This window comes from Rhinopithecus bieti, unplaced genomic scaffold (assembly GCF_001698545.2).
Source record: "Rhinopithecus bieti isolate Rb0 unplaced genomic scaffold, ASM169854v2 scaffold_1467, whole genome shotgun sequence".
Classification (NCBI taxonomy): domain Eukaryota; kingdom Metazoa; phylum Chordata; class Mammalia; order Primates; family Cercopithecidae; genus Rhinopithecus; species Rhinopithecus bieti.
In genome coordinates this window covers 3,940,556-3,954,892 of record NW_016803692.1, presented here as the reverse complement: position 1 = coordinate 3,954,892, position 14,337 = coordinate 3,940,556, and the positions used below count along the sequence as shown (strand labels likewise).

Sequence of the window (14,337 nt, the reverse complement as noted above, 5' to 3'; positions counted from 1 at the left end):
AGTTGGGACAGCAAGCTACCTCCTCAGGCCTGTGTTAATTCACTCAAGCTCTTTCTCAGTATTCATAGCCAAATGACTACACTTTCCATTTATAAATAGAGGGGGCCTCCCAAGACCTAGAGACCCATCATTGCTTTTAGGCATTCATGTCACATGTCAGCTCAGGCAATATTTTACCAAGTTCATACTGTTTGAATCTTTATTTATAGTGACAGTAATATATTTGGCACTTACCCATCCTCCTAAAAGCCTGATAACCCCAGTTATCTTGTGCTATAAGTGGCCTAGCTTTCACTAACTTAGAAATGAGGGTTTGGAGGCGGAAGGGAGATGGGGAACATTCCGATTAGCCAACAGTTTCCTAATGCAAGTAGGTCTGTGGCACAGCCATGTCAGCTACCAGGGAAACCTGTGAATTCACCACAGAAGCTGTCAGGCCAGCTTCGAGGCATCCGTGATGAAAATCCCAAGTTATTTCTGGAGTAGGTGATTGATGTTTCAAATAGAAGATGACATTTTGATGGGATCTAAGCTTGCTGTGATCAGAGTTAATCAGGATAATGATGATGATAATGATATTTACATTATCTCTTTCATCCAAAAACCCTTCAGTTCTTTTATCGCATTTGCCTTGAAAATGTCCCTTCGGAGTTGGGAGGGGAAGGTGTTAGGTGTTATTCATCTGTTCTTCAGGAAAGAAAATAGAAAGAGACTTAATTGCCAGGCTTTCAGGCTCCATTTTGGTGGTAAGAAGAGATATTTAAATAACAAATTAAACTTGGAGAAATTAAGCTTGGCGAAACACCAGTCTTTCTCAGTTCCCAGTCATCCTATATAATGCTGCCAGATCAGGCTCCAATAATATCACTTCTTGACCAAAAAGTCTTCAGGGGATCCTGGCAGACTGCCACATTCAGTCCAAATATCCTAACTCAGCAGGCAAGGCCCTCAACGTTCCAACCAATGTTGTCTCACCATGCTCTTATATTTACCCTGCGTTTCAGCCAAATAAATCCGCTTGCTCACCCCTACGGCCTGCTCTAAGCACCCCATTCTCCTTCAATAATGTTCATTCCCCTTGCCCTAACTTGTTCAATGTCTGTCTTCCTATTGCATGTACATTCCAGGAGGGTAGGGACTGTCACCACTGTATCCTCAGGGTCTAGCAGAGTTAACTGGCACATAACTGGGGCTCAAATACTTGCTTCTGAAGTGAACATGATGCTCACCCACCTCCATGCCTTTGCTTCTGTGGCTCCCTCAGCCTAGACAGCCTGTAGTCCCATCTCAACCTATTGAAGCCAGAGCTGTCCTTCCAAGCCCAGAATAAACCCCCATTCCTATGTCTGGTCTCCCTGACTTGGGAACAGATGCGGCATTGTTCTTTTGTAGTTTGTACCTTCTGCTGTATCATAATCATTTGTGTAATTGTGTAGTCATCCTTCCCTGCCTCTTCCAAACCATCAGCTCTTGAAAGATAGGAGCTGTACTCCAGAGCCTGGCAGGGTGTGGGCACTTGTTAAATATGTGCTCACTTGTCTAAAATCGTTGATGACCAGCATTCTTCAGTCAGCAAAATTCCCACTTCCAGAATCTGTAGCTTGTCATGAAAGGGCATTTTTCTGTTTCCTCTCCCCTTATTCTTTCAGAGGTGTGGAGGAAAGTCAGTCAGGGAACCCCTGCCAAATCTTTCTTAAAGAAGTATCTCTCTTTCTCTTCTGGGAGGAGCAGTATATCTGGCACTGAGGTGGAGGGCTCCATTTCTGACTGGGACCCACAGCAGGTTTGCAAGGTGGCATTTGGCATTTTTTAGCTTCACTGCCAGTATCAATCTAAATAATGCAGAAATAATCAATGCAACATCAACTGAGAAGGTGTGAGTGAATCAATGGCCTCCCCAAGGAATTTTAGAATTGGTCTTCACATCTGATGAGCATTCGCACAGACCAGTTATTATAAAAATACACCACATGAACTAGCTTTGGGGCTGGGTGAAAGCTTAGAAGCGACACATTTTTAATAGACTGAAGTCCCCTGGCTAATAGCAATGTGGGCATATTGACTATCTGTGATGAAACACTATGTATAATTTAGAAAGAGCTGCTTGAATAACCGTGTTGTAGAATATTCAGGGCTGTTAAAACTGATGATATAGATCTACATTTGTTGAGATGGAAAGATGCCTACAATATTGCTAAGTTGAAGGAAGCAGACTACAGAACAGCACGATTATGTAAAATTATTGCATATTTATACTGATATCTATTTACAGATCTGTAAATATTCTATGAAATGTTAATAATAGTTATCTCTGGGTGATAAAACCGTGGGTAGTTTTTTCTTTACTTTTATAGTTTTTTGTGTTGCTTGAATTTTAACAGTAAGGAGTTATTTTTACAATTATTGAAAGAAAACAATACAGATTGAAAAAATTTGTTGAAAATAAAAAAGCCTCATTTAAAAAACCTTCAAATTTCCTAAAAGATGCTTACTATAAAACAAAAACAGGGGCCGGGTGTGATGGCTCACGCCTGTAATCCCAGCACTTTGGGAGGCTGAGGCGGGCAGATCACGAGGTCAGGAGATCCTGGCTAACACAGTGAAACCCCATCTCTACTAAAAATACAAAAAATTAGCTGGGCATGGTGTTGGGCACCTGTAGTCCCAGCTTCTTGGGAGGCTGAGGCAGGAGAATGGCGTGAACCCAGGAGGCGGAGCTTGCAGTGAGCTGAGATCGTGCCACTGGACTCCAGCCTGGGTGACAGAGCAAGACTTCCATCTCAAAAAAAAACAAAAAACAAACAAACAAACAACAACAACAAAAAAAACAACTCTTGTATGAACAAATTAAAAAATCTTTCACCTGCCTGTATAACTGAACCACGTAACTGACTATGTGCTGAATATGGTTAGCAGTGAAAGGGAAGAAAGGGACACCATTTGAGGAGAGGCACAGGGGAACTCAAGCTTTCCTGACCTAGTGTGCATATGCACACTTTTTAAGTGCCTGAAGTATGAAGTATCACTTCAAATATTATTTTAACCCAAGCTTTGATGGCAATTGATTTACAGGTACACTATTTTTCTAAGTTCATAGCCTCAAGCACAAGAGAGAAAATATCCCGTGACTGACAGCAAAGAAATGATGACTTCATTCCCCATGGCAGTTTCTGTTGCAAAGAAAAGAGACATACGCTGTTGATCACAGTACAACTCACGTTTTATTCCATTGTGATTGGTATACATGTAAGATTGAGACAGCAAGAGACTAAAAATCAGTGCAGAACTTCTCTGAACTAAAGGGCCGTGAAAGGCATGATTGGTTTTGGCACACAGAGTGGATAACCATACATTGACTGGAATGAGGTGGTCAGGAAAATAAAATGCACAAATCTAACACCATGTTGAAATCATGTCTGAGTTCTGGAGAATGTTAAAGAGTAAATAATTACAAAGACTTACATGCAACTCTCTACCTTACATTATTCATCTACAGACAATTTTTCTCCCTTAGAGATGAGGAGATGGCCTTAGTAATCTGTTCACAGTAGCTGCAAAGACCAATCAATACACATTAGAAAGATCTGCCTGATTTCTATAGCAATTCATTATAGCTGAAGAAATAATGCTAAATAATGTATTTTCTCTTTATCATCCTTTAACTAAATTGAATCACATCACCCAAGTCATTCTGACTTAACTTTTACTTAGTTAAATATAATTTCTCATGTCTTTTAATGTCAAAAAGCAGTTTCTGTTAGTTTATCCATTGGTGTATATCACAATGGACATGAGGAAAACTTATGTGATAGTATCTTTCCTTTTCAAAAATAACATTATGCTAATGAGAACATCAAAGAAGTAATACTATGCTGCAAGTAATTTAGGTTTTCACATCATCAATCACATAGGGAGTCCAAAGAAGCCAGCCTAGCGGGTAATGTAGCAGAGCAGAATGCAATGCAGAAGAGGCACACAGAGTCTAAGTGATTTCTCCAGACACAGAGAAGGAAAAACAGAAAGAAGCAAAAGAAAGGAAAAGTGAAAAACAGTCTTCTGCAGAACAAATTGTTACAAAGAAAAATCCCTTTGCTTGCAATTGATTAAACATAATAGAAAAGAGTTCTTTGATTTGGGATGGCAGAAGTAAAAATATTAAAAATTATATGCTGGTAAGCCTAAACTGGCTGGCTGGGCCATTTTCCTGTGGTTGTGTTTGAGATGTTGAGCTCTCACAGGGAGAATTTTGCTTTTGCCAAGGAAGGGCCAGATTTAACCCAAAAGGGCAACCTTGACCGCTGAGAACATTTTTTCTTTGTTAACTTGGGCATGTGGCTAACATTCATTCTCTCTCTGGTAAAAAGATATTATTCATCTCTCATGAGATGGTTCAAAACATGACAGTGACCAAGACGTGGTTTATTCACAGGATGCACATAATTGGATATCTGCATATGGTATGAATTAAAAAGTTAAGCAACAAGGAAGAGAAGGAGGAGAAAAAACTTTTACAAATTTCTGGCATAAAATCATCAAATAAAAGAGAAAGATAGTGGTTAAGGATGTTTTCATTTTCTCAGAGGTTTCTCACTTCCATCTGCTACAGGGGAAATGAAATGAATGAAAGTAATTCTCTTTAGGTCACCAACATAAGGAATATTTGACTGCAAACATAGAGGTGAGCAGAGCAAGACTTGAAGTGATATTTCTTAATCTCTTTGACTCTTAATCTTAAACAACAAGCCATAGGCAATACAGGAAAGGTGGAGATGACTAGGAAGTGTGATAATGTGCCTGGATCAGTTACCATTCCTTGGAAAGTACCGTTTCCCCTGCCTGTTAATAGGCTGATTCCTGCAGGTTTGAGTAAAGGAATCATCTCTTCCTTCAATGCCGCATTGTTCTTCGTAAGAGACCTGTGTCAGTTGAAAGTTGTGTAATTTAAAGGCTAGAGAAGAAATTTAAATTGGATTCCACAGTAAATATTCACGGATATTTCAAAGTAGAATTGTCCACTGTCTGGGGTTGGTTTCAAGCATCAAGGTGATCACTTCCTGAACATGTTCATTGACCATGAGGAGCTGTTTACTCTGGCTCATATTGGACTACCAGTAATCATTTTCAGACATGATGTCTCTTTTGAAAGAAATGACTTTGCTGGACCAGGATAACTGCAAGGGGTAGAAGACTGGAAACAGGGCGAGTCAGGGTAGGTGGAAACGGAAATGAGTTGAAGGGAAAAAAAAAAAAAAAAAAGAGTTCCTCCAAGGTCATATATGGTCAGTAATGAAGCAAAAATTCAGGGTATGTGACTTGAAGACTTTCTAAGACATTGTTTCCATGGGATGTTTCCAAGCTTCTTGATCTTTAATCTCTTAGCAACTTTCTGATACTGGATTTACCTTCCTAGGTGTGGTGCCCTACTTCTGGAATTTAGATCTCAGGGGCAAACCCTATCAGGATGTGCCTCTGTGTAGTTAACACTGCCCCAGACAGCAGCTCTGATTTCAGTCACAGTTCTGCTGAGGAGCCTGTCTGCCCCTGGCAGGGGTGAGGGGAGGGTTGTTGGTGGCAGATGTAGTCAGAGGCAGAGGAGAACAATGGCAGACAGGGTGGACCTGCAGGAAGGTAGCCAGAAGGAAAGACCTTGGGTTTTACCCAAGGCCAAGGTGGCTGTGATAGAAGAGCGAAAGGCAAAAGTAACTAACTGAAATTCAGAAGTAAAAGAGAAAGGAGGAGGATCCCTGGACCAGGAAATTTCACAGGAACCAAACATGATTCATGATATAGAGAAACAAAACAAAACAAAACAAAACAAACAAGCTTATCTGACTGATCAAGAAGACATTCTTCAGAATATACTGGGAACTAAATAATTTTCACACCAATAATACAAACACTAAATGAGTGTTTCCTTACTATGATTAATCACATTTTGATAATTCATTAGCTCTATATCTTCTAGGTTGCTTAATTCATTTAGCAAATCCACAGCTTAGGTACCACCGCGAGGGGAGGAAGGGTGGGGGTGCTGAATGAAGCAATTCAACTTAGAATCAAATTTTGTAAACAAGAGTTAGTAGCACAGTGGCACAGTAGATTGTCAAGAAAAACAACAGGAGTGGGCACAGAGTCATCGGCCTTGCCTGTGCGGTCTTGCCGCCGACCAGGGAGGACTCTGAAGCTCAGGAGTCTACCTTCTTGTTAATTAAAACTGAGCAGCAGGTGAGCAGCCCGTCCACCTTTTCCAGTTCAGACATGCTCACGGGGATCAGCATATGGTCCTTCAGTTTCTCATAAACCTACAGTGGGAATCAAGGAAAAGGAAGAAAAAGGATTATGTTTCTGCCTGTTTTACCATCCTCAGAAGTGGAGAATCAATTTGATTTGTGCATCTAGGCTTTTCATTCATTTAATCCCAAGACACACATGCAGTCTCAACCACACACATGCCCACAGTCATCCCCACAGAGCTGGTGGGAACTGGTTAACCACTAGCTCTGTGCTTTAACCTCAAGGCCAAAGATGTGTCAGAAATGTGTTTTTGCTAGAGATGCCTTTACTCTGCCATTGTCATTGCTAGATTAAGTGGTACGTGGAAGTTGGTGGCCATGTGTCAGTCTGAATATTACTCTCCCCTCACACTTTATTTTTATTTATTTACATATTTTTGGAGACAGGGTCTTGCTCTGTCATCCAGGTTGGTGTATAGTGGCATGACCATGGCTCACTGCAGCCTCAACTTCCCAGGCTCAAATGATCCTCCCCCTCAGCCTCCAAAGTACCTGGGACAAACAACAGACACACACCACTATGCCTGGCTAATTTTTATTTTTTATTTTCTGTGGAGACAGGGTCTCACTATATTGCCAGGGCTGGTCTTGGGTTCCTGGGTTCAAGTGATCATCCTGCCTTGGCCTCCCAAAGTGCTGGTATTACAGGCATAAGCCACCACGCTAGGCCTTCTCTTCACACTTTAAAACCCTCTCAACTATACTTTAGGTTTATTTTCTTACCAACACCACTGGAAAAATTTGACAAGATATAACTTAAGTATTTCAGGTTAAAATGCTTTTAAATTACAGTTGTAAATTTTATTAGCATCTTTTGACACTAATAGAAAGCGTAAGTCAGAACTTCAATTAACAGTTAATAGATTTTCCTGTGATGATCAAATAAAGCATATTTTTAAAAACAAAGTTACTTGAAAGTGTACTGCCTAATAACAATCTACTGTGCTTCTTTAGGAAGCACTGTGTTTCTTAAAATTCAGCACAGTGGTTGATTAAGAATGTTGGAGCCAGAGTAGGGTACCAAACCCAGTTCTGTCAACCTACCACTTAAAGAATTATTTCAGTGAAGTGGCATTCCCTCTGAGCCTGGCTTACTTCTCTGCAATACTGGAATAGTAATGTTGCCCCATAGGGCTGTTACAAGGACTGAATAAGATAATACACCTGGGATGCCTGGCACCCTGCCTGGCACCGGGGAAGCCCTCAGTAAACAGGGATATTATTAATACTATTGTCATTTTTGAGAGACACACGGCTGAATCAGGGGGACAGTGAATAATCATCTGGTAGGTCAGATGATCAATGTGGCTAAAGAGGGATGAATGATTCAGACCTGTATTTCTCAAAGTGAGTTCTGTGACTGGGTGCTTGTTGATATTGCAGATTCTAGGGTGGGGGTCCAGGAACTTGCAATTTTAGCAACCCTGATGTGCATTAAAGTATGAGATCCATTACTCATCTAAGAGCTGGGTAAACCCCAGTCCTGGGTCAGGAGTCCTCTATTTTCCTCAGGTTCACATTTTCAGCCATGGAAATAGAAAAAAGTATCTATGTATTCCCCCCACCCTTTTCTTGTTATCTGCTCAGAAAGAGGCTGTGATTAGAGAGTGAGTCTAGTAATTATATAATATTGCATATTTAAAAGGTAGTATAAAATATTTTCTAATATTTGCAAAGCTTAAGACAAAAAAAAGATCAATGATTACTAAAAGCTCTTCTGAAATGCATAGTATAAATATCTTGTTCCTCTGGGCAGAGATGAGATGCTGAGTGCCTAGAAGATATGGACACTTGAAGAATCTATGGACGAGCACTGTTATGTTTGCTTGGTAGGGTAAAATCGAAATTACTAAAGTATATAGATGAGACTGGCAGAGTACGCTGAAAAACAAGGAAGATTTTCTTAGACCAGGAAAAGCATTCCAGATCCAGAGACAGCTCCCTTATTGGAACACAAACACAGAGACTCCTGGAGGGACCAGTTGGCTGATTTCGAGCGTACCATATTTCTTCCTGCTCTGTCTTTTCAATGAAGAGCTTTTTGTTACCTAACATGGGCAGTTTCTTTTTTCTGCAGCCCTGACAATGAACACCCACCACTCTGGGTCATTCATACTCCTCTACCTAAAGAAACAAATGGCCAGGCATGGTGGCTCATGCCTGTGCACTTTGGGAGGCTGAGGTGGGAGGATCCTTTGAGCCCAGGAGTTCGAGAGTAGCTCAGGCAACACAGGGAGACCCCATCTCTACAAAAAATAAAATTAGCCAGGTGTAATGGCGCATGCTTGTAGTCCCAGGTACTCGGGAGGCTGAGTTAGGAGGATCGCTTCAGCCCAGGAATTTGAGGCTGCAGTGAGCCATGATTATGCCACTGCACTCTAGCCTGGGCAACAGATCAAGATCCGGTTTCAAAAAAAAGGACTTGGCATGGTGGCTCATGCCTGTCAGCCTATCATCCCAGCACTTTGGGAGGCCGAGGCAGGCAGACTGCTTGAGCTCACGAATTTGATACCAGCCTGGGCAATATAACGAAACCTCATCTCTATTAAAAATACAAAAATTAGCCAGGTGTGGTGGTGTATGCATGTAGTCCCAGCTACTCAGGAGGCTGAGGTGGGAGGATCTCTTGAGCCTGGGAGGTGGGGTTGCAGAGAGCCAAGATCGTGCCACAGCACTCCAGCCTGGGTAACAGAGTGAGACCCTGTCTCCAAAACAAGAAAAGAAAAGAAAAGAAAAGAAAAGAAACAAATGGCCCTTTTCTGAGGGGCAGCTCAGCAGCTCTGTCAGAAAACAATGATACCGTTGACCATCTAATTGTAGGTCTTTATGCTTAATGAGTATCTGAGGGTGGGAAAGTACATTTAATCAGAGCTGGGGCATAGACTTGGGTGAGTACTTATTTGAAAATCTGAGTATTATTTGAAAAGCTTTGACTATCCGGCATGATCATCTCAATTACTATGCATACATTAGTGAGCAATGACATGAATGAGAAAAGTGAAACACATTTTCCTTATGCCCTAAATTGCATTATCCTTCCTTTTCTTAATGGTTTGATATGTATAGAGGAAAAGGAGGATCCTATTGGTCACTCCATTATGAAAGAATCCCCAGGGAGGCCGACCCAGCTGCAGTGGCCAGAAGGGATATTTTTTTACCTTTGCACTTTCTGGATACTCTTCCGGGGTTCGGTGCAGCAATACGTGCCCTTTGTTGGGGATATTTAGATATATACAGTTTGCTGCTATGTCATCAGGCACAGTGAGTTTGTCGTAGCGGTGGTCACTCATCTGTTGCATGATCTATAAAGAGAAACAAAGCAGGCCTAAGCAGAGTATCTCCCCACACTTTCAAACAGAAGGAAGGCAGTGTGGTAGGATACAAGCTTGTAACTGACACTTTAGGCTGTTCCTCTGTTCAAATTCCCATCTATTACCTCCAGTCACTTAGAACCAGACAAGGAAAACTTGATTAAGCTATGAGTCTTTGGAAGAATTGCAAAGGTTTTTGTTGTTCTTTAAAAGTATGTGCTTGTCTCTCTTTTCTTTTAAGGTTTTAAAACTGTCTATTATTTTTTTAGTCTTTGTTCAGAAGACCTATCAGTAAGACAAAAAATGGCACATGTAAGGCCCAGCAGGGGTTTTACTATCTTTGGCTGAGTAAGCAGGGCTGCCTCCTGTATAGGAAAGAAGGGCCATACCGGTAATCAGAATAGTCAATAATGTGAATCTGATTTAGCAGTAACACCACATGTGTGCGCACGTGTGTACACACACACACACACACACACACGCTTTGCTCTTCATATATTTTTAAACTGAATTCACCTGTTCATTGGCAAGTGATGGCGTTAATACAATGAGCATAAAAGCCACCTGGGGAGAATGAGAAAATCATATTTCCAGGCCTCACCCTTAGGGAATGCTGGTTTGGCAGATTTGGGGTGAGGCATAGGAATTTTGCATTTTGAAAGCCCTACAGATAACTTTGAGGCAGAGGGTCCCTGGACCACAACTGGAAAGAAAAAAAAAAACCTTCTCGGCAGGTCTGTTCTTTCAAATGATGAACTTAGTATCTTTTAGCATAACATAACTTTAAAACAACACAAAATGAACTCTGCACAAAATTTAAAATATTGATACCTCATCCTTACCTCCTCAACATAATCAAAACTCTCAAAAAACAATACTCCTCCCCCTAACAACAAGAAAATCCAAATTTAAAAAACCCACAAAAACAAATATTATTTGGGGTTTAGTCATATAGACTCTTTCTACTCTTTATCAATATCCATACAGTTTTAAGGAATCTACTGAAATGTCATGCTAGGAAGGTATAACATGATGTTTTCCACAATCTCGTTCTAATCTACCTTTATGGTCCCATCTACTTTTACTTTTCAGTGTTTGTGTGGAAATGTGCTTCATATTACTAGGTAGACATGCCCACTCAGTCATGGGTGCACTGGATAGTAAGATTTATGGTATGAAGAGCAGAAGAGAGACAGCATGCTTCCTGTAGAAAATTCATTCCTAAGAGCGACACACAGTAAGTCCTTCCTGACTCACCAGTCAGGTAAATCATTCACTTCTAGTGTGGAATATGTCAAGGATGGAGAAAGGCCAAGAGCAATCCCATAATGGAATACCCTTCACATGGAAGGTGACATCAAGAATGGGGATGAGCTTAAGCATTGTATGAAAGGCTGAGACATACAAATGAACAGGACCCAGACCCAGTTTTCCAAGAGATTACAGTTTAGTGGAGGAAACTGACAGAAAAATAGATCATTATATAACGATAAGAACTAGCAGGGCACCACGCCAAACATTTTACATTTATTATCTAATCTCAAAATTCTCATTTTACAGATGAAGAAACTGCACCGAGAGAGGTCAAATAACTTGCTCAAGGTCCTACAGGTAGATTCAAACCCAGATCTGTGCAACTCAAAACGTTTCTTAATCATCTCACTTTGCTCTTTCTCAACTTCTGTAGCAGCAAACTATCTCCTACAAACTACATAACACCTACGTTTTCACATTCACTTGGTACTTATTATTTACTCTCTGGCAGTACCATTAATTCTTTTCTTATATGTAATCCTATTATGACTCGCTACAGTCTGGTATAGGTAAAGGACTTAACTGGACACCTTTCTTGCACTTTTGAATTTAAATTGTTCTTGAAGGGATAGGCCCATAGAGTGGATCACCTATGGAGCAGGTCTTTCTTTACAGCCCTGATTAGAAACCTTAGGTCTAATCCAACATGTGGGCAATTAAGAAGTTAAAGACACTCCTAAAGATTAACTTTTCTAAGAAAATTAACAACATATTCAATTTAGCCCTCTTTATAAAATGGATATGCCCAGAAATAATATGAAGAAGCTTGAGAGAAAAAAAAAAAAACAGACCCAAGTAGCTCCTTTGTTATGAACTGTAATTTAGTTCTTCTTATGCAGATTTTCTTTTTGGTTGCTTCCAAAACACAGTAATAGCAGCTTCCATTTATTATTGTGTGCAAGGGAACGGATGAAGACCGCCTGAGCCCAGGAGTTTGAGACCAGCCTGGGCGACATGGCGAAACCCTGTCTCTACAAAAAAATTAGCTGCGTGTGGTGGCACACACCTGTAGTCCCACCTCCTCAGGAGGCTGAGGTGGGAAGATCATAGAGGTGGCAGTAAGCCGAGTTAGTGCCACTGCACTCCAGCCTGAGCCACAGATAATCTGTCTTGGAGTCTAATCCTTAGTCTTAAAAACCACAAAAGACTAGACCCACCATATTCGCACAATTACTTCTTCAGCTTCCTTCTTTCTAAGGCCTACGTTAACACATAATCTAGTAGTGTTGCAGGCTTAGCATCCCTTCTACCTAGATCCCTTAGAGAAATAATAGCTATAAAGTTCCCAAACTTTTTGGAATAAGGACAAATTTTACTATGAGTTTTTGTGCAGTTTCTCTCTCTTCAACCAGACTGCTACCTCCTTGAATGCAGGTCCAGGCATAATGAGGTGGACAGAGCATGGGCTTTAGAGTCAGAAAGGTCTGGGTCTGAAGCCTTGCTCAGCCGCACACTAATTGTGTGACTTTGAGAAAGTCACGTATGCCCTGTGAGCCTCAATTCTCTCAGCAGTAAAATGGGATGGGAATGCTATACCTATCCTCCACACGGTAACCCTGAGGATTATTTAAAAAAAAAACCCAAAACAGATAATGTACATAAAATGCTTAGCACAAGCTTCTAGCAGAAATTAAATGTGTAATAAAAGTCAGTTCACTTCCCTCTTTGTTTCTTGAGAGTCACTTGACATATAGCAGTTGACCAAAATACGTTTGCACTAACTGGTTCGTTTCTTCGTTCCTTTCACCTTTTTAAAAGCTATGGAGAACCTCAGGAGGGCATGTGATGAACTATGTGGTCAATCACATGGGTAAACAATTGAATTCCCTCAGAGAAACAAGGTATGGTCTATGTCCAGAAATAGAAATACAATTCATTATTTTTAATGTGAAAAAACATGGCTAAAATCAATGAGGTCAAGGTTTGTCTGTTTTTCAAAGCCATACAGAAGGGCACTATACTCTGTGGTCCTAACTAAAATGACTCTGGATGACAAAGTAAGACAACAGAGGGGTGGACCTGGAATTACCTACAGAGTATGTGGCACCTAAGGGCATTCACAGAAAGAAAGAAAAGAAAAACTTTTGTGTATATCAAACTGAACACATAGGCCTCTGTCAGGCTGTGACCCCAATTGAGTAAAATAGTCCAGAAACCCTATGGGCAGACTGACTTCTTCACAGTAGAGTAGGGCTGCCTTGATATGCAAGGTGGCAGTTACGATTTGTGAGACTTCTAGACAATAGCTTTTGGTCAGTCTCACAAACATGCTTTTTTCCAGTTGCAGGGAATGAGGTTCCACTATGTCTAAATCTCTGCTTATTATGTGCTGTTGAGGGTGGACCAAGATGGCCAGTCTGCTGATGTTTGCAGTCAGAACTGGACGGTCATCCTGTCATACAAATTGGAGCTAGTTTACCCGAGAAGTTCAGAATTTCTTCCAGACCACTGGGGAGGCAGTTCTCTGAGCCAGAGGTTTACTAAGTAGGACCCCAGTGGTTTGAGGACCTCAGAGAGATCCTCACAACATGTATGCACAACCACTGCTGCCTGGTCAACCTAGACACAAACAAAACAAAATCTAGAAAATCTGTTATTCCCATTGACTTACTTTTCTAAGCAAATGAGAGAACTGTGTGTAGCATATTTTGGCCCACACATTCAGGCTGAGTGCTCCCACCATTCATAATCACCAGATAACTGCCAGTTGGTTTTCCATTTTAATTCGTGGTCTGCGATGCTTCATTGTACTCCTTATCTACAGATAAATAAATCACCCATGTCTCTTAGTACCAGATGAGTTGAAAGAGAAAGAAGCATGGCAAGACTACATCTCCTAGGCCTGACTTTATTCACTGGATCTAGCGGTCTGGGCAAGTCCCCCACCTCTCAGCATGACTCATGCGTGTCCGGTGGTGACTACAAAGCAGAAGTATGGAATGTCATACATTCCAGAGGAAGTGTTCTCAGGGATTGTTATCAGTGCTGACTTCTTGTTTACCAGTGAGGAAACAAACTAAAATCTCCAAGGTTGTGCCCATCTCAGAAAGTACCACGTGTCACTGGAGCGACAGTGCCTGTCCAGTTGACTATAGCTGTTTCCATGCTCTGCCCTACCTCCAACCTCACCTCCTTGAGTGAACAATCCTCTCCCCTACTTGGTTCCTATTTGAATTGTTCTTCAGTTACTGGCATGTATTTGAAATTCTAATCACTGTTTTGTTTCACTCTGTAATGCTTCTTCCTTTTCTAAGCCTTATTTTTATCATTTAAAGGTTCTGGTGGGGGACATTCCTATACTTAGTAACATAAAGGCCAGTACCTACTTTAGAATTATTGGAGGACAGTTTCAATTTTTCATTACTGGGAGAAAAGGACTTATAATATCTTTAGTGGGGAAAAAATTTAATGCTGAGAAT

The 14,337-nt window shown here is 41.0% G+C and overlaps 1 protein-coding gene across 1 annotated transcript in view; it reads right to left on the bottom strand.

Moving 5' to 3' along the window:
* Positions 1-3,202: 3,202 nt before the first annotated feature.
* Positions 3,203-14,337, bottom strand: part of DDAH1 (dimethylarginine dimethylaminohydrolase 1) — a 148,391-nt gene continuing 137,256 nt past the window's right edge. The window contains exons 5-6 of the mRNA XM_017851157.1: positions 9,452-9,595; positions 3,203-6,302 (exon numbers count right to left, since the gene is read on the bottom strand). Of these exons, the coding sequence (XP_017706646.1) occupies positions 6,186-6,302; positions 9,452-9,595 (261 nt within the window). The 3' untranslated portion in view covers positions 3,203-6,185. The remainder of the gene's footprint in view (positions 6,303-9,451; positions 9,596-14,337) is intronic.